At 42.6% G+C, this 26,205-nt stretch overlaps 1 protein-coding gene across 1 annotated transcript; it reads right to left on the bottom strand.

Moving 5' to 3' along the window:
- Positions 1–5,038: 5,038 nt before the first annotated feature.
- Positions 5,039–18,057, bottom strand: LOC143987640 (uncharacterized). Its single transcript, XM_077486531.1, has 2 exons — positions 17,856–18,057; positions 5,039–16,490 (listed from the first exon to the last, which is right to left on the bottom strand). The coding sequence occupies exon 2, from the start codon at positions 7,983–7,985 to the stop codon at positions 6,963–6,965; it is 1,023 nt and encodes a 340-aa protein (XP_077342657.1). The 5' UTR covers positions 7,986–16,490; positions 17,856–18,057; the 3' UTR covers positions 5,039–6,962.
- Between the last annotated feature and the right edge of the window lie 8,148 nt (positions 18,058–26,205).

Consider the following 26,205-nt stretch of genomic DNA (forward strand, 5'->3'; position numbering starts at 1 on the left):
TTATCTTTTATGAAGGAAAATAAAGATCTATTCTTACTCCGCAGCTCAATTCAGATAAACAGACATGTGATATATTTGTCACTTTGTTATGAAATTATTTTTAAAGCCATCCAAAAAATGTTAAAACGCACAGGAGTTCTTTCTTCTATATGATTAAAGAATCAGCATTATCTAAATTGTGAAAGTATAATTTTTGTACCATGTACTCCAAGGTTCCCATAGTTGTTGTTGTTCCTTTTAATATATAGGGATTTGTCATTAGGAAATAACAATTCGTAGGAGTGGTGAAGTTGGGTTAATTCTATAACCTCTGTCATAGTAGGAAGATAGTCAGTTTTCCATTTTCTAGTTATGGATAGTCTCGCAGCTAAAAGTATATGTGTTACTACTTTACGATATTGTTTGGGAATCGTATGTAAATTCATATTCAGAATGGCTAGTTCTGGTGAAAGTTGAAGGACAATACCTGTTACGGAAGTGAGTAAATGGGAGATTGCCTGCTAGTAGTTATGTAAGCTTGGGCAGTCCCACATAATATGAAATAGGGTCCCCAATTGGGTACAATTTCTCCAGCAATTAGGTGACGAGTTCCCCTTGAATTTTGCTAGGATATGTGGAGTCAGGTATTGTCTTTGAACAATTTTTTGTGCTAGTTCCCACAGTGTAATACATGCAGTGGCCCTATATATGCTTCGTAGGGAAGCCATCCATTGTTTAATTGAAAAGTCTTGCCTCAAATCTTGTTCCCATTTAAGGAAGGAAGGTAGTTTGCTGGGTATGTTTTTTTTCCCCTAGAATTGGGTATATTGTAGCTACTCCTTTCTGTGAGGTGGCATGGTTATTGAGGAAAGACCATATTTTAACCGGGATTGAAGCTCTGAGTTGTGGATTGTGTAGCAGACACTTTTCTATTTGAATATATGTAGATCGCTCAGAATTTGGAAGCTGTAATTCATTACTTAACTGAGAAAAATACTTTAATGAGCCCTGTTGGAAGAAGGAACCAAGTTTGATATCCCGACCCAAATTCCAGTCGTGTATTTGTACGCCAGGAATTAATGTTGGTATGATTGTTAGAGGAGGGTTTAACACCGTGATTGGAGTTTTATCCCATTTGTATGTGATGATTCTCTGCCAAGAGTGTAGCGTCGCTTTCACCGTTGGTGGGTATTGAGCTGTAATTGTGGACTTCATTTTCCTACTAAGTAACCAGAATTGCATATTAGGCTGTCGTGTGATGTCTTTCTCAATTTGTCCCCATAAAGTTTTAGGAGTAGGCAAGAACCATTCTTGCAATTGGGTCAAAAGAGTTGCGTCATAATAATCCTGTAGAGCAGGTACGGTCGCACCACCTATATTTCTATGTTTAATTAGTATATGGTATGCGCAACGGGATTTTTTGCCATTCCATAGATATTTTCCCAAACTGCTTTGTAAGGATTTAAAGTAGTATTTAGGGATACATATTGGAAGGGACCTTTATGAGTTGATATAATAATTTTGGTAAGGTCATCATTTTGAAAGCTGCCAGGCGACCAGCCCATGTAAATTCGAATTTACTAAGTGTTGTCAGATCTGTTTCAAAATGTTTCTTAAATGGTAAAAAGTTTGTTTTAAATAACTGTTTTGTTTTGTTAGTGAGAGTGATTCCTAAGTAAGAAATCCCCTCGTCTTTCCAGTGGTAGAGGTATTTATTAGACAATAACTGCCTGGTTGTGTTATCTGTTATCCTAGGTCTAAAATATGGGACTTGGTTTCATTGATTTTATAATATGATGCTGCTCCAAATGTTGTTAGTATATTTTGGAGATTCGGGAGAGATGAAATAGGATCAGACACTATAAGCACTATGTCATCTGCGAACAGACTTATTTTATTATCTACCGTATATACTCGAGTATAAGCCGAGATTTTCAGCCTCTTTTTTGAGGCTGAAAGTGCCCCCCTCGGCTTATACTCGAGTCATCGCCGTCTGACTGCTCGATCAGCGTATCGAGCAGACAGACGGCGGACATACTACAATTTGAAAGCCGCGCCTCCTTCTCCGCCTGTGATAGGCGGAACACTGAATTTCCCAGCAGCCTGTGTTCCGCCTATCACGGACATCGTCTCATCCTCGTCCGTAGTACGAGGATGAGACGATATCGGTGATAGGCGGAACACAGGCTGCTGGGAAATTCAGTGTTCCGCCTATCACAGGCGGAGGCGGGGCTTTTGAATTTTAGAATGGCCGCCGAGGCGATCCTGGCAAGGCACGGGACGGAGGCAAGGCAAGGCACGGCAAGGCACGGGACGGGACGGAGGCAAGGCACGACACGACACGGGACGGAGGCAAGGCACGGGACGGAGGCAAGGAGGCAAGGCACGGCACGGGACGGAGGCAAGGAGGCAAGGCACGGGACGGAGGCTCGGGACACAGGTAGGCTGGACACACACACACACACACACACACACACACACACACACACACACACACACACAGGGATGGATGGATGGAGACACACACACACAGGGATGGATGGAGACACACACACACAGGGATGGATGGATGGAGACACACACACACACACAGGGATGGATGGAGACACACACACACAGGGATGGATGGATGGATGGACACACACACACACACAGGGATGGATGGATGGATGGACACACACACACACACAGGGATGGATGGATGGATGGACACACACACACACAGGGATGGACGGACACACAGGGACGGACACACACACAGGGATGGACAGGCATGTCTCACCCTCGGCTTATACACGAGTCAATAAGTTTGCCAGTTTTTTTGGGGGTAAATTGGGGGCCTCGGCTTATATTCGGGTCGGCCTATACTCGAGTATATACGGTATTTGCCCAATTTTTATACCAGATAGTTTTGTGTCAGATCGTATACATTCTGCTAGAGGTTCGATGGCTAAATTAAATATTAAAGGAGATAAGGGGCAATCTTGTCGCGTTCCATTCGAGATGCCAAAGGGCCTAGACATCATATCATTTGTGTATACTCTCGCTGAGGGGCCCTTATACAGTGCAAAAATTGCCGATAAAATATTTCCATGAAAGCCGAATTTTAAAAGCACTGACTGTAAATAGCCCCAATGGACCCTATCAAACGCCTTCTCTGCATCCAAAGAAAGGAGCAGAGGAGGCATTTGATGTCTCTCAGTGAAGTGTATTATATCAATCAGACGTCTTGTTGCATCTGAAGATTGTCGACCTTTAGTAAAGCCAGATTGATCTTTGTGAATGAGGTCTGGTATGTAGTTCATCAGTCGATTCGCTATTGCTTTGGCGTATATTTTGATGTCAATGTTCAATAATGAAATCGGTCTGAAATTTTGGGGAGCGTTGGGATCTTTGCCTGGTTTCGGCAGTGTTATGATCAAGGCCTGAAGCATCGCAGCTGGAAACTGATTTGGATGCCACTTTGTTAAAAAGTGAGCATACAGTGGTGTGAAAAAGTGTTTGCCCCCTTCCTCATTTCCTGTTCCTTTGCATGTTTGTCACACTTAAGTGTTTCGGAACATCAAACCAATTTAAACAATAGTCAAGGACAACACAAGTAAACACAAAATGCAATTTGTAAATGAAGGTGTTTATTATTAAAAGTGAAAAAAAATCCAAACCATCATGGCCCTGTGTGAAAAAGTGATTGCCCCCTAAACCTAATAACTGTTTGGGCCACCCTTAGCAGCAACAACTGCAACCAAGCGTTTGCGATAACGTGCAATGAGGCTTTTACAGCGTCCTGGAGGAATTTTGGCCCACTCATCTTTGCAGAATTGTCCTAATTCAGTTACATTAGAGGGTTTTCGAGCATGAACAGCCTTTTTAAGGTCATACCACAACATCTCAATAGGATTCAGGTCAGGACTTTGGCTAGGCCACTCCAAAGTCTTCATTTTGTTTTTCTTCAGCCATTCGGTGGTGGACTTGCTGGTGTGTTTAGGATCATTGTCCTGCTGCAGAACCCAAGTTCGTTTCAGCTTGAGTACACGAACAGATGGTCGGACATTCTCCTTCAGGATCTCTTGGTAGACAGCAGAATTCATAGTTCCTTTTATCACGGCAAGTCTTCCAGGTCCTGAAGCAGCAAAACAGCCCCAGACCATCACACTACCACCACCATATTTTACTGTTGGTATAATGTTCTTTTTATGAAATGCAGTGTTCCTTCTACGCCAGATATACTTGGACACACACCTTCCAAAGAGTTCCACTTTTGTCTCATCGGTCCACAGAATGTTGTCCCAAAAGTCTTGGGGATCATCAAGATGTGTTGTGGAGAAATTGAGACGAGCTTTAATGTTCTTTTTGCTCAGCAGTGGTTTTCTCCTTGGAACTCTGCCATGCAGGCCATTTTTGCCCAGTCTTTTCCTGATGGTGGAGGCATGAACGCTGACCTTAACTGAGGCAAGTGAAGCCTGCAGTTCCTTGGACGTTGTTGTGGGGTCTTTTGTGACCTCTTGGATGAGTCGTCGCTGCGCTCTTGGGATAATTTTGGGCGGCCGGCCACTCCTGGGAAGGTTCACCACTGTTCCATGTTTTCGCCATTTGTGGATAATGGCTCTCACTGTGGTTCGCTGGATTCCCAAAGCTTTGGAAATGACTTTATAACCCTTTCCAGACTGATAGATCTCAATTACTTTCTTTCTCAATTGTTCCTGAATTTCTTTGGGTCTCGGCATGATGTATAGCTTTTAAGGATCTTCTGGTGGACCTTACTGTGTCAAGCAGCTCCTATTTGAGTGATGCCTTGATTGTGAACAGGTGTGGCAATAATCAGGCCTGGGTGTGGCTAGAGAAATTGAACTCAGGTGTGGACAACCACAGTTATAGTATGTTTTAACAAGGGGGGCAATCACTTTTTCACACAGGGCCATGATGGTTTGGATTTTTTTTCACCTTTAATAATAAACACCTTCATTTACAAATTGCATTTTGTGTTTACTTGTGTTGTCCTTGACTATTGTTTAAATTGGTTTGATGTTCCGAAACACTTAAGTGTGACAAACATGCAAAGGAACAGGAAATGAGGAAGGGGGCAAACACTTTTTCACACCACTCTAAGTGGGGAGCCAGTATATCTCGAAGCAATTTATAGTATTCTCCTATCATTCTGTCTGGGCCCGGAGATTTATTGTTGGGCAGGGAGTCTATAGTTCTAGCAATTTCTTCCACTGAAAATGGGACATTAAGATCAGAGATTTTATCAGTAGTTAATGATGGGAGACTAATAGTTTCTAAGAAATCACTTATTATCTTTGCGGTAGGTGTGGGAGTTTGAGAATCATCTTTAAGATTGTAAAGGGAGCTATAATAACAGCTAAATGCATTCGCTATGTCTTGGGGGTCTTGCAATTTTTCTCTAGTAATAGGGTGGTATAGATATGGAATCTTTGATTTGGAATATCTGCCTTTTTGATCCGAAGTGCCATGATTTTTCCTGCTTTGTTGCTAGTATGGTAATATTTAGCTTTAAGTTTCTAGTATGTTTTTCAAATGTATCCAATAAAGTCGTTCTGAGTTCCTGTCGTAATATTTGTAGTTTCGTTTTCAGTTGTTGTGATGGGTGACATTGGTTTTGGGAATCTAATGTTTTAATGTAAGTAGTAAGTTTCTCAATGAGTTTTGTTTTATTTTTCCTGAATTGAGCATTCAGTTGCATTAGGATTCCCCTACTAAATGCTTTATGAGCACCCCATAGGGTGGAGGAGTCTGACACCGATCCCACATTATATTTAAAGAATTCAGTTATCTGGTTTTGTATAGCTGTAGCATAGGTAGGCATTTTGATAAGCTATGCATTTGTTCTCCATAGAAAATGGGTCGTTTGAGAGTGTTTAGGTAGAATAGTCATACTAATTGGGGCATGATCAGTCCAAGTGATGGGTGCAATGTCAGACTCCCTCACCCGCTGCAATAACCACTTATCCGTAAAAAATATAATCGATACGAGTATAGGTATTATGTACCAGGGAATGATATGTGTATTCACGATCTCCAGGATGATGGCATCTCCATACATCATAGAGATCGCTTTTATTAAAAAAAATTAAGTGCACAGTTGGTTTTGGGATTAGAAGTGTCTAGTTCTTGTTCATGTATTGTGTTGAAGTCTCCACAAATTATTAAGGCACCTTTTCGGCATTTACCTATTGTTCTCATCAGGCCATTCAGAAAATGGGATTGCCTTTTATTAGGCGCATACACATTTACCAATGTAGTAAGTGTATATTATCAATGGTACATATTAATATAAGGTATTGTCCATTGGTATCTACAATAGATTCATGTAATTTAAAATTAACAATGATGTATGGCAATAAGTACTCCTTTTTTTTTTCTGTTGGCCTGATGCTGTAAATATGTGAGGAAAGTTCTTATGGGTGTAAGTGGGAATAGCGCCTGTTTTGAAATGGGTTTCTTGTATACACAATATTTGACATCGCTGGGTGTTAGTCATTTGCCACATCGACGCTCTTTTTGCTGGATGGTTAAGACCATTAGTATTTAAAGATATTAACTTTATACTCATAAAAGGATATTAATAAGATGGAAAAAGTAAGTACATACTAGCCTGATAATAGCTTTAAATTCTACTTCCATGTGAACAATCTGTAGTCTGAAATGACTATGAATGTCCAAAAATTTAGTGACTGAAAAGTTTTGATTCAAATTTTGTAGGTTCACAACATACCTGTCCCTTTTGAATGCTATGAGTTGTGTATAGGATACAGTGAAGAAAAAAATAAAAGTAAAAGCACAAACAAAAATAAATATAACCAAACATTAAACTTAACTTGCAGTGGTAAACATTTCAATGTATACTGCAACATTAGAATGGGGAATTAGTTCAAAGGTCAGCTGTTCCAAAGATTTAGTATCGCACGGCGGGCAAGCTGATAGATCGGTTTCCTATTGATAGAATTGTATTTTGACCGGATCTAGTCAATGAAAGCTAATGCCATTTGTGGCGTAAGTTTCTCCGGATTCTCCTTCGCTCCGATAGGTGGAGTTGGTTCGGGGATAATACTCCATGCGTGAAGTAACTTAATGCCTTGTTCCACAGAAGTGATTGTATGGTAGGCGTCGTTCTTCTGTATCAGTAGTTTAGATGGTTGTTTCCAACGGTATTCAATTTTATGATTACGCAGAGCTTTTGTAATCGTGGAAAGTTGTCTTCTCATATCTAGAGTATGTTTAGACAAGTCAGCATAAATCTGGATTGTATTATATGGTTGTGGAAGTTGTCCTAGATGTCGCACTTTATATAGGATTTGTTCTTTAACATGGTAGAAGTGTACTCTAAGTAGTACATCACGTGGTATCTGTGGAGGGAGAAATGACGGTTTCGGAATCCGATGGATACGATCAATTGTGAGCTCTAAGGCTGGTATAGCTGGCAGCAAGTTGGAGAATAAGTCAGTGGCATATTTTTTAAGATCAGACTGCTGTATATTTTCAGGGATACCCCTGATTTTGAGATTGTTCTTCCTTGAGCGGTCTTCTAAATCTGCGATTTTAAATTTAAGCCACTCCTTTTTATCAGCTTTATTTTCTTCATGAGCATCTATTAAGTCATTAATAGTATTGGTCATGTCTCCCGTGGAGTTCTCAATAGTGTGTACTCTTTCACCTAAGGAGTTCACTGCTTTGGAGAATTGATTTGTGAGTTGTAAAATATCCGTATGAAGTGAAGTATGTAAAGTTAATGGCATTTCTTTTAATTGGTTGTCCAGTATAGGCTGGTTATTAGTGGGGAATATGGCTATAGGCGAAGCTATAGGAGTTATGACTGTGTTATCTTGACTAATATGAGGTATTTTATGGCTTACCTCCTGGCCTGTGAAATCCAGTTTGATACGAGTTTTAGCCGGGCTGCAACATGTAAGGCTGAGGTAATCTTCCTCATGAGGAGATTCCAGATGTGTTTTGTGAGGTGATTCTTCTAGAGCAGCATCAGGCATGTCAGTGTAGTGCGCTCTCCCTGAGGAGGCCGTTGCTGGTACAGCAGCTGTGAGAGGATCTGTGCCATCTTTTTTTTCTCCCTCCCGCTGATTGAGAGGAGAATGTCGTTAGTTTTTTCATTTTCCGTTCGTCTTTCTGCTTTTTTGACATCGCCTTCGGATTCAGGAACTCTTCCGTCGTCTGTTCGTATCTTTTTTACCGATATTCGCTGTGAATTGTCGCTAATATGCCCGTTCGTGTCACGGAGCTCTCTCACAGAGCTTCCATTCAGCTCGTGCGCTGGCCACGCCCCCTCCAGTATTTGTTTTTTTAAGCCATATTCCTGGCGGGGTGTGGATCCCCCATTTTAAAAAAAGGGGGTCACACTCCCTGAAGGTTTTCTAAACGGAAGCCCACCCTGAGTGGTGAAGATTGGGTCTGTTACCACAGAACCCTAAAGCTGGATAAGGTAAGGGAGATTCCTAAGGAATTTTTCGAATTCTTGTGGGTTTTCTCCTTTAAGTAAAATGTTGCTATGCCTAAATTCGCCAACGGGGGCTGGCAAGAGCACATACCTTTCCATGCTTGTCAGTCTTGTCTCCGTGTCACAAGCTGCACACTCCTCCATGCTCCAGGTAGGATGTAGGGGGGGGTTCCTTTCAGGAATGTTCCCCCACAACTTCCTTCAGCCTAGAGGCCACTGGGCAGTCGGCGGCTCTTCACCCACTTGCCCTCCTCTCTTCCACCCCAGCCTCCCCTCCACCTGCAATCCGAGCAGGATCAGAGCCTTTGGCTCACGTGGGAAAAGCAGTCTTAAAATTTTTTTAAAATGGGCGTTGGTCGGAGGAGGGGGGCGGAGCATTAGCGCGACTGCGGCGTGGTTTGATTCCCACAACGCAGGCTATAGAAAGCTATGAAGTGCACTCTTTTTGCAGGGCAGGTGCACACAGCTCAAGGAGGGACACTGAGCAGATGAATAACATGTTAGTGGGGTGACGCAGGCATTCACAGGCAAACATTTACTTGGCATCAGACTGAGCCTTGATAGCAGTTGCTGAACTACATTGCTCAGCAGTGGGTGCATTGCTGGTAGTACCTCTGCATTTGTGCTCAACACTATGGGCATAAAGGGAGGCACAAATCCCCTGAGAAATGGGGGCTCAAAGGGATCTCCCTCAGGCTTTGAGGACCCCCCCCCCCCCGCAGCACCATCTCCCCCTGAGGGACCAAGGGAGGCTGATCAGAGTGAGCCGTCGGGGTTGTCTGGGGCTGCTACTGCTTCTGGCATTTCAGCCCATGTATATATTACTCAGGAGTTTTTTTTCCTTAACCATAATTGGATTAGAGGAAAGATTTAATGGCCGTAATTGCATCTTCACAAAGTAGAAGACCCAGGACCCACAAACAGAGGAACTCTGGGAACGAGGGGACGAATTCCCCTCAGAGCAGGATGAGTACGACTCATCTTCTGAGGAATCTTCAGCTTCACAGGGTGAGAAATTGCTAGTGCAATCTCTTACTAAAATGGTCCACTCCACATTTAAAGTGGTTGTAAACCCTTACAAACCACTTTGACCTACAGGTAAGCCTAGATTAAGGCTTACCTGTAGGTCCAAGCAATATCTCCTAAACCTATATGGTTTAGGAGATATTTGCCCGAAAACGGGCACCGCTGTCTATGGTGCATGCGCCGTAGACAGCGGCGCGCAGGCGCACTGAGCTGCTGTGCGTGTCGGCTGCGATGCATAGTAGTCCATTATGCTTTGCCTTTGCAGGGAATGAAAGAGGAAGTAAACTCATCAGGGTTTACTTCCTCTTTAAGCTACCCGTAACTGAGTCGGTTGAAAAACCCACGTCTTGTTTGGGTTCACTGAAGCCTCCTCAAGCTGAGCATGCTTTTCCTGTTCATTCATTGCTGGAAAAGCTTATATATAATTTTTTTTTTTATATCACCCATGTAAACATTTTTCCCTCCTAAAAAGTTTTCAACACTTTATGCTATGGAGAAAAAAAAATTCACAAAGATGTGGAGTATACCAGCAATTGACGCCGCTATATCCTCTGTGAATAAAAGTTTGACTTGTCCTGTAGACAACACTCGGATGCTTAGGGATTCAACCGATAAACAATGGAAATTCCTGTTGAAAAAACGTTTTTTCCTTTTGTAGGTTCAGTAGCTCAACCTGCAGTGGTGGCAATTGGGGTATGTCAGTCCTTGAGAGACCACTTGAAGCAGGTACTCAAGGTTTTTCTCTGAACAGCAGGCTCGGGAGTTAGTCAACCTGCCAGCGGCTTTGTGTTTTGCAGTTGACACAATCAGGGATCCTATCCTTCAGACCTCTCGCCTTACGATTGGGTTGGTGCATATGCGTAGAATCTAATGGTTGAAAAATTGGTCAACCAAAACGCCATGCAGAGAGCTCCTAGCTTGTTTTACGTTCCATGGTGTAAAGCGGTTTGGGGATGATTTGGACAATTGTATCCAAAAAATCTCAAGTGGGAAAAGTACCATTTTGCCAGTTAAGAAAAGGAGTAAATGTCCCTCATTTAAATGGGCTCTTTCTCCAGTGCCATGGGCATCAGCCTCTGGCAGTCGCGACGGCCTCCACCGTTGGGTTCAAGAGCTAAAACTCGGTCAACCCCAGGGTCAAAAGTAGTCCTGGGGGAGGAAATCTACAAGACATTACACTAAACCTATTTGTGAAGGGGCGCTCCCGCTCGTTTAAGTGGGGGTGGGAAGACTGCTACAATTCTCAAGGATCTGGCAGGAGGATTTTCAGGACAGATGGGTGGTCTCCACAATAACGCTAGGTTACAAACTAGAGTTCTGAGAATTCCTGTCTCCTCGTTTCCTCAGATCAAATGTTCCCAAAGATCCAAAGCAAAAAGTCTCTTTCAAGTGGAGCGCAAAAAGTAATCATGGTGGTTCCCATGCAAGAGCAGGGATTGGGGTTTTATTCAAATCTTTTCACGGTGTCAAAGCCAAATGGAGATGTCAGACCCATCCTAGATCTCAAGGATCTAAACCGGTTCCTAAAAATGTGATCCTTTCGCATGGAATCAATCTGATCAGTAATCTCCATCCTACAAGGAGGAGAACTTCTGGCATCAATAGACCTCAAGGCTGCATACCTGCATGTACCCATTTTCCCCACTCATCAGAAATATCTCCTTTTTGAAATGGAAAAACGTTATTTTTAGTTTGTAGCTCTGCCTTTCGGTCTAGCTACTGCACCTTGGGTGTTCACAAAGTTTCTGGCTCCTCTGGCCAGATCAAGGGCCCAGGGTATAACTGTTATTGTGTACCTAGACAACCTGCTCTTAATAGACCGGTTGATAGCCTGCTTAGACCAAAGCTTGGTCACTACAGTCAACTACCTGGAAAACCTCAACCTAGAGAAGTCTTCTTTAAAACTAGTAAGAAGACTAGAGTACTTGGGTCTGGTCATAGATACAAGCCAGAAGAGGGTGTTTTTACCCCCAGGCAAAAATAAGTGCCATAAAGGAGCCGGTTCAGGTAGTCAGGGTAGAGAAGTGTCCTTCTATTTGCCTTTGTATGAGGTTGTTGGGAAAGATGGTGGCTTCATTCAAAGCAGTTCCCTATGTTTGGTTTCATTCGAGACTACTGCAAAAACAGTATCCTGCCTGGAACAAGAAGTCCAGGTGCTAGATTTTCTGATGCACGTGTCACCAATAGTGCGTCAGAGCCTCAATTGGTGGTTGGTACCTGAGACTATACGGAAAGTGAAATCCTTTTTACCAGTTACCTGGAAGGAGGTAGCAACAGATGGCAGCCTTTCGGGTTCGGGAGCAGTTCTGGAAGAGATGACTGTCCAAGGGAAATGGTCCAAAACAGAGAGGACCTTACCCCTCAACATTCTAGAAATTTGTGCAGCGTACCTAGCCCTAAAGGCCTGGACATTCAGGTTGCAGGGTCATCCTGTGAGGATCCAATCCGACAATGCCACAGTAGTGGCTTATATAAATCACCAAGGGAGCACCCGGAGTCATGCATCCCAGGGAGAAGTAAACTAGATCCTAATCTGGGCAGAAAAGCATGGGCCGTGCATATTGGCAATCTTCATTCCAGGGGTAGAGAACTGCCAGACGGACTACTTAAGTCGCCAGCAGTTGTTCCCAGGGGAATGGCCTCTTCACCCTGACATCTTCCTGGCTATATGCCAAAGATGGGAGATCCTGGATGTAGATCTATTTGCGTCCAGGTTCAACAACAAGGGATTCACGGGACAGATACGTTGGTGACTCTGTGGCATCAGTTCTCTCTGATTTATACATTCCCTCCTGTTCTGCTGTTACCATGACTTCTTCGCAGGATCAAGCAGGAAAAGAAGTCGGTGCTGCTAGTGGCCCAGAAGATCTTGGTATGCAGAAATAGTAAAGATGGCGGTAGGGCCCCCATGGACCCTACTACCACTTCCATCCTACCTTACAAACACTAAATTTAATGGTTTGGCTATTGAAACCCACATTCTGAGTCATGGGCTTTCAGGCTCAGTAATTTCTACCTTGATTAATGCAAGGAAGCCAGAGTCATTTATTGTAGAGTCTGGAAGGCATATGTCTCCTGGTGTGAATCCGGGGATTGACATCCCAGAAAGTATGTCATAGGTAGAATCCTTGCCTTTCTGCAAATGGTGTTAGAGATGAAGCTGGCCTTGACTACTATCAAGATCCAGGTCTCAGCCTTGTTGATTTATTGTTTTAACGTCCATTTGCTTTGCATTCTTTGGTCCAAAGCTTTATACAGGGGGTAACGAGGCTTAATCCACTGGTTAGGGCTCCCCTGAACCTCTGGGACTTGAATTGAGTTCTGTCAGCATTTACAAAAACAGCCTTTTGAGCTGATACCACATATTCCTTTGGTGTTTTTGACAAGGAAGCTAATTTTTCTGGTAGCCATTTCCTTTGCAAGAAGAGTATCGGAATTGGCGGCTTTCTTGTAAAGAGCCATATTTAATTATTCATAAGGATAGGGTATTATTGCATCCTCATCTCAGCTTTCTACCAAAGGTGGTTTCGGGTTTTCATCTAAACCAGGATGATGTTCTGCCTTCATTTTTTCCAGATCCCTGTTCTACGGAAGAAAAGTCACTACATTCTCTGGATGTAGTGAGAGCGGTCAACCTATTTGGAAGCGACTGCTCAGATTCGCAAAACGGATTTGTTTGTGTTGCCTGAAAGTCCTAAAGAAAAAGGACAGGCAGCGTCGAAGTCTACCATTGCTAAGTAGATTAGACAGGTTTATGGTTTGAAGAGGAAAGTTCCACCTTTTCAAATCAAAGTGCACTCTACCAGGGCTGTTAGTGCATCACCAGGCCTCCATGGCTCAAATCTGCAAGGCCACAACTTGGTCTTCAGTCCAAACATTCACCAGATTCTATCAAGTCGGTGTAAGAAGGCATGAGAATATCGCCTTTGGGCGCAGTGTGCTGCAGGCAGCGTTGCTCTGGGACATCCCATCAGTGAATACTGTGGCCCTGTGTCCTGTGATGTATGAAAAAGAAAATAGGATTTTTATAACAGGTTAACTGTAAAATCCTTTTCTTTGAGTACATCACGGGACACAGAGGTCCCTCCTCTCTTCTAATACACATATATTGCTTTGCTACAAAACTGAGGTACTCCCAGTAAGGGGAGGTGGTGTATAGGGGACTAAACTTCCTTTCTAGGGTGTACCAGTGTCCATCACCTAGTGGTGCCTATATAACCCATCCATGAATACTGTGGCTCTGTGTCCTGTGATGTACTTAAAGAAAAGGATTTTACACCTAAGCTGTTATAAAAATCATTTGTCACTTTTTTTTTTTTGTTAATAGCAAAAAAATAAAAAAATTCTGAAAAATATAAAAAAAATAACCCCATGTTTAGGAGGGAAGTTTAAGGGGGAAAAAAGAAACTTGCATTTAAATTCCCATCAATGCAGCCTTATCAGTGTCATTTGCAGTCTTCCTTTGCAGCCTTGTCAGTCACTTGCAGTCTTGTCTGTACCTTTGCCATTTAAAAATGGCACCGCCGAGATACAGAGCGGATGTCCTGTGTATCTTGGCCGCGCTCTGTAGTTCTCGGCGGCTTTTGGCTTTCCGAAAGCCGCCGAAGATACCTGAGAACGGCCGAAGATGCCCGGAAGCCGCAGAAAGGGTTAAAAATAGTGGGGGTCGGCGTATAACACGCACCCCCGATTTCCCCCTGATTTTAGGGGGGGGGGGGAGTGTGTGTTATATGCCGATTTAAATACGGTATATAGGTGTGTGTATATATCTATACTTTTTGCTATAATACCCCCCAAATTTGTTTTAAAAAAAAAAAAAAATAGAAAATTTCTTTCTCAGTTTAAGTCGGTATGTATTCTTCTATATTTTTTTTTTTTACAAAAAATATCTGCAAAATTCGTCACGTACACCCAGAAAATGACCACCTGTGCTCTCACACTTTATATTTCCACACCCTGCCAGTAAAAGGTAAACTGTGACCCCCTCAACTAATTGTGTGTCCTTTGCTCAGCCTCCACAGGATGGGTTCAGTCCACAATCCCAACTCCCCAGGGGATGAGAAAGCATTTATACGCAGGCAGCCTGGAGCAGTGGAACAGGGAGCGGATGAAAATCTGTGCATGGCCAAGGACTGGTGTTCTGTCAAACTCCAACTGCTCGAGAACTCCAACAACAATTCCAGTTGAAGATCCCAACAAGTTGTAGCTACTGCACATGGGCGCACGCATCTTAAACAGCTACAGAAAGCCCATGCATGAGAGTTGGAGTTTTCAGCAGAACATTTGGTGCTACTGTGCATGCGACCACGCGATATTGACAGAAAGCCCATTCACACACACATCTATCCACCACATTACCTAAGAGTTGGAGTTTTTGTCAAACCCCATGCACAGAGCTATCCACCACAGTACCTGTATAAATGTGAGCATCCCTATTTTCTGCCTGAATGGACACAGACAGGAGGCAGCTGAGCCTGTGTGCCTGCATTTGTTGATCAGGCACACAGGGGCAACATGAGCGCACACTTGTTAAGCCGATACTGTCTTTGCAGAGCGAACACACCCCCACCAGACGATTGCTCCATGCCTCACACAGGGGCCCTTAGGTGGTGGAAATGTCTCCACTCCGCAAACACTTCTCTACATCCCCAAGGAGTTTTCCACTATCATACAGATCTCAACCACTGTCAGTTTGCCCCAGTCAGCTCTTTAGAGCGTGCTGCATGAGAACTAACACTGGAAGACTCTTATGACAATACATATTAAAATACAGCTTCATAAAATTTTCACAACAGTCCCTCCTCTTGTCATATGATCCCATATGTCCCTCCATGAATCTTGATCTTTTTACACTGGAAATTAGTCCATAAAAAGGAAACCATGGCTTGACATGTAGACTCTGTTGTTCAGGAGAGATGACATGGTGAGCTGTAGTAATCGCCGGTCTGTCTGTGATCCTCCTGTCTTGTACATAGGTTGGGCTTCGGGCGTCTCATTGAGGAAGATGTGGTCATCTGCTCGGGCTCTGGTCATGCATTCAATCAGGAAACAGGAGCACGTCATCACAGCATATAGAAGGAATAGAAACAAAAACATCATGAGTAAATATACCCCTACTTCCTTCAGCCATGATCCGATGGGAAATAAAAAATCCCCCAAGTTTCCCAAGCCCTTAAAAGGATTCTAACCTTCACTAGCTATAGCTCTGGCTTTGCCTTGCCGGGATCTAACCTTATCCTTATGGGCCTGAACTTTGTCACTGGTATTCGCACTCCAGGTATATCAATCTTTACTTATGAATTGCAAGAAACCCCCCCTTGGACTGTGGGAACTTCCTTGTAGCTTCAACAGTTACACGAAAACATCCCATCCTCAATGGATGAGAAATTGTTCAATTGTTTTTCATACGCTCAAGCCCCCACCATGTACAAGCAATTCCCTTCCAGCTGCCCATCCCATTCTTACGTTTTCTCTCACGCCATCAGATCCCCACAATCGGGCCATGACATAAGATGCTGGGATGCGTTTTACCAGCACGCATGAACCTCTTGCATTAGTGGGAATTGCCTTATAAGCTGTAGATCTGCATTAATACCAAACTAAATTTGAAGCACACTTGTGGGCTACCTAGTTATCCCAATACCAAAGCTGGCAATAACCAGAGCTATTGTTAAAATTATAATTCATTTTACCCTCTAGAAATGTGTTGTTAAGTTCTATTGACAAGTGTCTGGATTTTACTAGTTTGTCAAAACTCCTCATACCAATATGAACATCCTATATATCATGTACCGCTGTCATCGCTGGGGTACTAGAGCTCGGTGGAGATTCAGAGCAGACCCAACGATGTGTCCTTTACTTTACTATGTGTACTTTAAAATATAAATAAAGATACTCCTCATCCTTTTGGTGTAGTTGAGCAGCTTCTTGCAGTGGCTGGCATGGACCCAGTTGTCCCGTCCTTCAAGCTTTCTTTCCTTCTTTACAACGACCCAGTCACCTGTCACAAACTTGGCTATAATTAGAGCGGTTAGTATTATTGATCTGAAAATTTGTCACTCACCACTCTATTCTCCCCCCCCCTTTTTCCCTCCTCATTACAAACTGGAGGAAAACATGCAGAATTTAGAAAGGTCCAGAAAAAAAAAAAAAAACAGTGAAATAGTCTGTGATACTTTTACCTTCCTATACACCTGCTTTCTATGTACATACACTTTCAGAAACTCCTTGGACCTTAAGATACCGTATTTATTGGCGTATAACACGCCCTTTTTTTCGCCTTCAAATAAGGGGAAAATCGTGGGTGCATGTTATACGCCGATCCCCCGCTGCTTCTCTGCCATTCTCGGCGGCTTTCGGCTATTTTCGGCATTTTGGAAAGCCGCCTAGAATGGGCGACTGCGGCCGAAAATAGCCGAGCGCCGCCGAGATGCACAGGACATCAGCTCTGTATCTCGGCTGCGCCATTTTAAATGCCAAGCCGATAAAGACACTGCGACAGGGCTGCAAATGACTGACAAGTCTAAATGGAAAGCTGCAAATGTCCGACAAGGCTAAATGGAAGGCTGCAAATGTCCGACAAGGCTAAATGGAAGGCTGCAAATGACTGACAAGGCTAAATGGAAGGCTGCAAATGACTGACAAGGCTAAATGGAAGGCTGCAAATGACTGACAAGGTTAAATGGAAGGCTGCAAATGACTGACAAGGCTCAATGGAAGGCTGCAAATGACACTGACAAGGCTGTATTAATGGGCATTTAAATGTACGTGTTTTTTTTTTCCTTAAACTTCCCTCCTAAAAGTTTTTTTCTTTAAAATTCCCTCCTAAACTTGGGGTGCGTGTTATACGCCAATAAATACGGTACTTATAAACAAAAGTCATTACTCTATCCTTCATATTTAACCTGCAAAGAATGATAAACAATACATTAGTGTACATTGGTAAATTGTCACTGACATTCCTCTAAACCCATAACAACGTAATCCTCCGTAAACCCTTTCACGTTCTTGATTCCCGCAACACATAATGGACTAAATGAACGGTACCCGGGCCTCGTCATCCGAAGACACAAGGTTTTGCTTGCAAATGTTTTTAAGCTGGGCCCTGGGATCCAGTACTTTTTGGTAGTAAGGCCAATAAATGTTTACTGGCAGGGTCTTCTCGCAGATCCAGGATTGTGGGATTACTTGAGTGTACCCCTGTTCCTGAAGGTTTTCTTTCAAGGTCTCGGAGCCTACCATGAAGGGCGAAGATTGGGCTTTTTATCTCTGATAAAGCCCTGCGGCAGAAAGGTAGGTTTTCTGCAAGGAATCGCTCCATGTATTTATGTTGTCATGTCATGTCTATGTGTTACCACTGGAGGCTGTATTGAAAACTCACCTTTCTGACGCCTGAAACAGCAGAAGCTTTCACTCTCCTCTCCGTTCAAGCCAGCTCAGGCCCTCAGGTATGAAGGGTGGTCTGATCACTTCCTGGGCCCCCAGAGTGGCGTTTTTTGTTCCTTTGGATACCAGCCCACTGCCTCTTTTTTCCTAAGAGAAAAATGGGGGAAAAAAACGTTTTTGAGGCAAATCGCGGCCGTTTTACCCCCCTGTAATATTAATGTGATACCTACGTAATCATGTGTATAAAAATCTTCAAATGCGTCATAATAAAGGAGAGCGGTTATTTGGAAAGATGCTGAGCATATCTTTTGTGCCTGTTCCCTACTGCAGTAGTTATTCTAATTTGGAACCACTAATCAATATGAGGATAAGAGCTGCCTATCTATAAAATATCAATGTGACTATGTATTCTGAATGGGAACATTTTTATGAAAGAAATGGGGGGGGGGGGGGGGGGTTCTAGCTATTAGTGCAGCAATCAACTCAGTGAGCAGAGTCTCACATGTCCAGTGGATAATGCACTGATGTTAAAGGATCCAGCAAGTTAAGGTTGAATTTCCTTTTTAAAGACAAGATGTCTTTTGCAGTTTTGGCTGCAGTTGGAGTAGCTCAGTTCATTAACCCCTTAACGTCTGCTCCACTATTGTGGTGGAGCACATTTTGAGTCAAGCCAATGCATTGGAATGTGGACTCCAAGGGGTTAAGGAACAGGTGTGAGATACCTGAAAGTTCTGCCTGATCAGCTTTTGATCTGGAGGGTACTGTTTGGGTGCTGCCTGTGGGGTCCTTGGGGCTGCTGATGCGACAGTCTTATGCAAAGTATGCCCCTAAGGTTCCAGAGAAAAAAGAAAAAGGAGAAAGAAAGAGAAGTGTCTCTTTCTGGTCTCTGGATCAGCTGTTATCCCAGTCAGTGATATCAGAGATTCCCTTAGTGGAACAGGGTTTTTTGGCTAAAACCTTTTAAGGTCCCAGAGCCAAGCAGAGAGGTAAGACCCATTCTAGTTTTGGGAGATCTGAATCGGCACTTAAACATCGATCCTTTCATAATTCGATCGGCTGTGTCCATCTTGCAAGGAGGGGAGTAGCATATCTCCATGTGCCAAAGTTTCCTGCGTACCAGAAATTTCTGCTATATAAAGTGTGTGTGTGTGTCTGCGTGTGTCTGTGTTTATATATATATATATATATATATATATATATATATATATATATATATATATATAATCAATTTTATCAATTGTGGCGTTGCCATTCGGCTTAGCCACAGCACTACAAGTGTTCTGAAGGATTCTGGCACCTCCTTTAGCCAGGTTAAAGGCTCAAGGCATAGCGGTCCTAGCCTATTAGAAGATCTACTTTGAATAGATAATTTAGTCGCAGGTCTAAAACCAGAGTCTGATCTCAAATGTAGATAGCTGAAATCTCTAGGTTGTTTTCTCAGCCTAGGAAGATTCTCCTTAAAACCATCAAGGAGGTTACTTAGGGGCAGGTTATATATACCATATAGAAGGAAGTATTCTTACCCCAGACGTGAATCCGTTCCATTGTAGGACTAATTCAATTTCTCAGGAAGGAAAATTCCTTCATTTTGGTTGCAGGAGATTTTTAGGGGAAATGGTGGCCTCCTTCAAAGCCATCCCTTACGTGCAGTTTTATTCAGACTGCTTCAAGACACCATCCTGTTGGTCTGGAATAAAGAGTATTCAGGCCTTGTTTGTTTTCAATATGCTTGGCTCCCAACATAGGTCAGAGCATAAATTGGTGGTTGTTATCCAGCAGGAGGGAAAATCTTTATCCTGCAAGATGTTAATAGATGCCAGCCTTCTAGGCTGGGGAGCAACCCTGGAAGAAGATTCTGTCCAGGGGAGATGGTCCAGGTTAGAGGACCTTGCCTATCAACTTTGTTGGAAGTTTCAGGCAGTACATCTGGCCATAGAATCTTGGCGGTCAGATTACAGGACTGTCCTGACAGGGTTCCGTTTGACAGAGCCACTGTGGTGGCTTACATCAAAAAATAAATAAATGAAATTTAAAAAAAAGGTGAACAATGTTCTAGCTTTGGCAGAACACAACACTCCTTGCCTATCGGCAATTTTTATATTTCAGGCGTACTACTTGAGACGCCAACAATTTATTTTCCCCCTTCAGTTGCCATTGCTATGGGACATCCCACATAGTTATTACTATGGCTCTGTGTCCCCTGATGTAAGGAAAGAAAATAGGATTTTTAAAACAGCTTACCTGTAAAATCCTTTTCTTTGATGTATATCAGGGGACACATGGGTCCCTCCCTTTTTCTTATACACTTTGATTGCTTGGCTACAAAACTGAGGACTCCCAGTAATGGGAGGGGTTATATGGGGGAAGTTCAAGCCTTAAGGGGCGTGCCAGTGTCCAGCACCTGGTATGCCGATATAACCCACATAGTTATTACTATGGCTCTGTGTCCCCTGATGTACATCAAAGAAAAGGATTTTACAGGTAAGCTGTTTTAAAAATCCTATTTTTTTTATCACACAAACGTGTATTACACATCCATCAACTCATCATTACAGATTTCTGAAGCCGCAGTCGCGCTACATTGACTTCAGAGGGATACCAAAATAGTATCCTTGGGCCACCTATGTCAATCTTTCTGGGGTTTAATGGCCTTTTCCCCAAAACTAGACTCCATGTACTGTGCAGCCGTCTGACTGTGGGAAGCCTCACATTCCTTCCCTTGCATGGACTGCCATTGCCCATGGCGGTTTGAATCGGCTTATCGTCTTACCCCCGTGTCCAGGGAAACTCTTGCACCCATTTAGGAGAGCACTACCCGGTGCCTTCTTTTACGGTGGATTGATGGACTAAAACCACTATATCTCATCTAGTCCTCAACTAGAAACCCTAACCGAGGCGTCAACTCTATGGCTTGTTGTCCCAACACTTTTGGCACTGAACTACAGACTACCACTCTTTTAACAACTAACTGTTAACTATGCCAAATGATTTGTCAACAACCACAGATCAACCCCCAAATTATGTCTCTACCCCTCACAGTGTATGCATACATGAGTGCATTGCGCTGTACAACCATTCACTGCATTGCCAGACTAAACTACACAGAGCACTTATGCCTGCTTTCTTTTACAAAACAATGTGGCTTCTCTCTGTACCTTGATATTACAAAAATAACTTGGATGCCTCCTGTTTGCTCTCTACCCAAACTGTATTACAGTATAAACCTTCACAAAAACAGCTGGAATTAAATTTAGAACACTTTTAAAAGCTAAAATGTTTTCCATTGTCCTTCCAAGCACCAATCTCATTTGCTTGTGTCATAGGACCCCAAGCTCCTCCCACCAACTTCCTGTTGCACACCTGAACAGGAAAAGGAAGGGGGAGGGGAAGTCTCATTTGTACTGCAAGCTATTCAATACAAACCTCAGCTCTAAAAACCCATCTAACTGGTTAATTTACATATCAATGTATGGAAAGAGGGAGGGGGAGGAAAAGCCTTGAATATTATGTCTATTAAAGACATAAAAAAAAAATCTATGGCTCACATAACAAGAGCCAAAACTGCAACTCCTGTAAAAAGATGGCTCAAGGAGCCCAACCAAAGCCCTCCCTTCACCTCTGTAGACTACACTACAAGCCTCAAAACAATGAATTGCCCTCTGAGGAACTCCAAAATATTTAAAAACACACCGCTAAAAATATATAAAAAAAACTGAAAGAATTGAATTCACTTAAAAGAAACAGTGCCTTAAACTGTGCCTCTATAAACCAAAATAGCAATTCCACCCAAACACAGCAGACACAAAGTGGCAGCTGGGACAAACAAAACTCAAGACATGGCTACATGGTGACTACAAGAAAAGCCACGTCACGACAAAATGGCGCATTTTCCCGCCAAAACCAAAATTTCTTTACTTAGCTATTCAAACTTCTCCCCACAAAGCTACACATTTGAGAGCCCACATAAACACTTACAAACATTTTAGGAAACCAACACAAACCAGGATTTCTCCCTACAAAAACTGACTATACAAATGAGACACCAATATTAACACTTATCCCCAGACAAACACTTTAGGTTATATCAGTTTGGACCCATACTAAAATGTAGGCATATTTAACTAAACAATATATCCAAATAATGCCAAAGTTACATAAAACATAAAATGGTAGTTACAACAAATGAACATTGAGCCACGACCACAAAATGGCCGATGACAAAAGGGCCACACTAAAACACCAACACATGAAATGCAATTGTTGATCCCGCAAAATCGGAATTCTTCACTAGAATCTTTCTCCACAAAGGCTGACTACACATTTGAAAATGCACACTTAACCATAGACACACACTTTAGGCTAACTGCTAGGACCCTTGGCCAACCAAACAACACATTCAAAAATGTTAAACACAAAATAGCACAATTTAAAACATATATTCTTTTCTCAAAGTTCAATACTTATTCTGGCGTCAGCAATCCATGAGAACCAAACATTTCAGAAATGCCCAGGGTCTGCCTGCATCATGATCTTTTCATCTCAAAACAGAAAAAAAAAAAAACCTTTCTATTGTCCACAGGGAGTAGCCAACAGTGCCCATTGTATTTGATAGGCCAGCCATGCCTTGTCGATCCTCCCCTGCAAAACCTCATGGCACTTACAAATTCAAAGCTTTCAAACGACTTCAATATTAAACACCATACACAATTCATACATTTGTCATATGCATCACAAACTTGTTACTTACACAACTCAGTCTCCTTACAGTCCAGATTGCAAATATCCCAGTCCATGCTGATAACACACACACACCAGACATATGACCAAAATCCTGAGTACCATTATTTCAAAAAGATGAAAAATGTGTTCTTTTGCAAAGCAGAGCCTCCCTAACACATTGGACAGAGAAAACTTACCCTTTTTGTCTCAGGAAAACAAAGTGATGCCCTGGACTGGGATTTGTTCTCCCCCCCCTTTCTTGCCGGTGTGGAGGAGGCTCTGTTTGCTCCAGAAGGTCCTTACCCACCATTGATGTCCGGGAAATTTGGCTGTACGCTAAGCACACAGCCAAAGCTCCTGTACTCCTAAGCACACATTCCATCTAATGATATAATGTACCTTATTTAATTTCCCTTACATTCCCAAGTAAACAGACACCACCATAATAGCTTACATTCCCAGCTCCAACAGCATCACTGCCTTTTCTGTGCCGTGCATCTGCTTTTATTTACACATAAACAGGAAATCCCAAACTGGAGGGTTTGCCTCCAAAAGCCAAATTGCCTCCTACAGTTTGTGACCTCACAGGAAATGACCAAATAAGGACATGACCACACAGGATGTGACTTTCAACACAGGAAATACAACAACCAATGAACAATGACTAGAATATCCTTAACGCTACTAAAAAATAAATTAAATCAGGTTGTCCTACATGCTCAATGAATAAAAAAGTATCAAAAATATAACATTGTATAATCAATATTAAATGAAGTGAATAATAAATCTAAGTGCTAATAATACTTAAAGCCAGTATAAACGTGCACTAGGAAGGAATAAATATCCCAACCAGTGAGTGAACAAAATAATATATATGAAAATATACACGCAAAAAAGTGCAACTATAGTGCTCTAAATCTGAAGCAGGGTCTACTAGTATTCACATAACACTAAATAAAATAAAGTACATAATTATCCTGCGCAAAAATGTGTATAAATCACAAATATAATTCATATAATGATATAAAGTAATATATAGTGATAAAAGCAAAAAGATAAAGGGAAAATATGAAACCTCTCATAAATCAGAATATAAGAGTCTCTTACGAATCACTTTCTTCTGTTTGCGGAAACCATTTTTTTTGCTTCTTTTTTTTTTATCATTCCATGCCCTTGTACACACGGTCGGAGAATCCGTCGGAATGTGTCCTATCGGACCGTGTTGTCGGATAATCCGACTGTGTGTGGTATGCATCGCACTGATTCCGTCGGAATATCCGTCGGACCAAGTTTTCCAACTTGCTGAGAATATTTTCCGACAAACTGGTCCGATCGGACATACTCCGATCATGTGTAGCCTACTCCAATGGACAACGTGCCACGCATGCTCACATTCAAATTCCGACACGGAAGCGCTCATTCGGGTAAAACTACTGCTCGTAAGCGATATAGCACATTCGTCACGCTGCAATGTTAAAGATTCTTTCAAGAAGCGCATTCTCTTGTTCTTTACAATGCTGCAAGAACGAACTTCTTTTGATGCTCATAGTCATACACACTTCTCCCGAACGTATTTCATTACTCTTTTTTTAACCATTTCAGCAATACAAGTTTAGTTTGCGTCACATCTACACAATTTTAGATTTTGTTTATTCTTTTTTGGATGTTTTTTTTTGGATTCCCTAAAAATCTCCTTTAAAGACAGTTTGCTAATTTCTCCTTTTTTTGGGGTGTTTTGTGTGTGTAAACTTACCACAACATTATTGTATTTTTGAGATTTTGTTTTTATTTTTTAATCTACAGGAGGAGGTTGTTTAGTGTTGGTACCCCTTGTTATTAATTTCACTTATTTTTTGGAAAATGTACCTGCCTGCTCACAAATAAACTGGCCTTTTGGAAGAAAAGCACACACACAAGTATTTCATCAATCAAAAAAAACGTTATTTTGGTCGCAATCAACTAAAAAGAGGAACGCAGCGCTGGAGAAACTTGTTGCTTTGGTGCAGCTTTGGCCCCCAGGGCAGACATGAACAAATTAGAATATAAAAAATTGGCGGCCTGAGGAGTACATATCTCAGGGAGAGAAGTCCGGTCCCGAATTCCTAGAGAACAGGAAATTCAGATGCCATTTATGTCCCCAGGATGTGGTTCTTCAAGAGGCTGCATCTTCTGGCAGACCAGACTGAACCCAGGCCATCACTCACCTTCCTTGGGCACTTCCCACCAGGCATCCTTCGAGGCTGTGGCTGGGCTCCTGTAGTTGGGGCAGGAGGAGGAGGGCGTTGTTCGACCTCCTGGCTGTCACTTGCCACAGCCTCCCCCCGACTGAGGTCTTCCTGTGTATGAAAAGGGGACATCGTTTTAGTTTTTTGATCATCAATCACACCATTTTGTGCTCCTGGCTTTTGTTAATTGAATGTTATCAAATAGAACAGACTATCATTCTGAGCCCAGTATTTTTCTTTCCCGTCCCAATCATTTTTGGTCACTACTGTCTTTTGAGATGTAAACCACTTTGATAAATCACAACTTACTGATCAATAAGAACATCTAGTTAACATCATTAAATGTAACACAAGAAATATGTTCAACAATGCAATACCTGTCTCAAGCTGGGCCCCACCACATGTTGCTGCCTGGAAGGCCCAGGTTGGACGTTGGAAGCCTCAGCTGGGGGTGAAGGATGCCTTGAAGGAAGCGCATTCTCTTGTTCTTTACAATGCTGCAAGAACGAACTTCTTTTGATGCTCATAGTCATACACACTTCTCCCGAACGTATTTCATTACTCTTTTTTTAACCATTTCAGCAATACAAGTTTAGTTTGCGTCACATCTACACAATTTTAGTGAGTGGTGGTCTGGGTACCCCCTGGTCTACCAGAAAATGCAGCCTGTCAAAGTGAACCATCCTGGGGTAATAAACGGCATCTGTATCTCTTGCTCTCAAGGACTCCAGGTGCTTCTTTCTCTCCCTGAAATATGTAATCCTCATGGCCCCAATTTTCCTATTCAGATAGGCCATGTCTGCCATGGGGACCATGATCCACACCAAAGAAACCAGTTTCTCCAGCGCTGCGTTCCTCTTTATGTCGGCATAAAACTCGTTGTGGAACTGTCACAGGCAGGGCATCTCCTTGTAGAGTTCTAGGAATAGCCCCATAAAATTTTGATTTTGGAATGGATCCACATTGTCTGCAAGACACAACACAAGACAAACCCTCAAATACTAATAATGCCATTAAAAACCCTCCTAATCTTGTCCCAACATCGGCCTATATAGAAACAGTCTAGTGAAGCACCAAGTTAAAAATGTTACCTTCGTTTACACGTGCGCCTCATTCTCCTCCCAGATCGTACGGCCGATACACACGTGTTGCGTTTTATATACAGTGCGCATGCGTGAAACTCTGCCCGCCCCTGACGTTCTTTCTAGACTATTCCCCGCCCCTTCGCTTCCAGCGCAGTGGGGAGAGCACATGGCGGAGAGAACGCAGGTGCGCACTAATAATAGTTCCACTAACGAGGAGGGTGAGGAAAGCCCAAAGCCTGAAATGTCCTGATCCAGGAAGAGAAGATTTAAGGCCTCAAATAAGTCTTTTGGAGAGATGTTGGAGATGGGCGACATA

The sequence above is a fragment of the Lithobates pipiens genome, unplaced genomic scaffold, assembly GCF_037356315.1.
Source record: "Lithobates pipiens isolate NorthernLeopardFrog02 unplaced genomic scaffold, aLitPip1_a1.2 Scaffold_18, whole genome shotgun sequence".
In the NCBI taxonomy this organism is placed as follows: domain Eukaryota; kingdom Metazoa; phylum Chordata; class Amphibia; order Anura; family Ranidae; genus Lithobates; species Lithobates pipiens.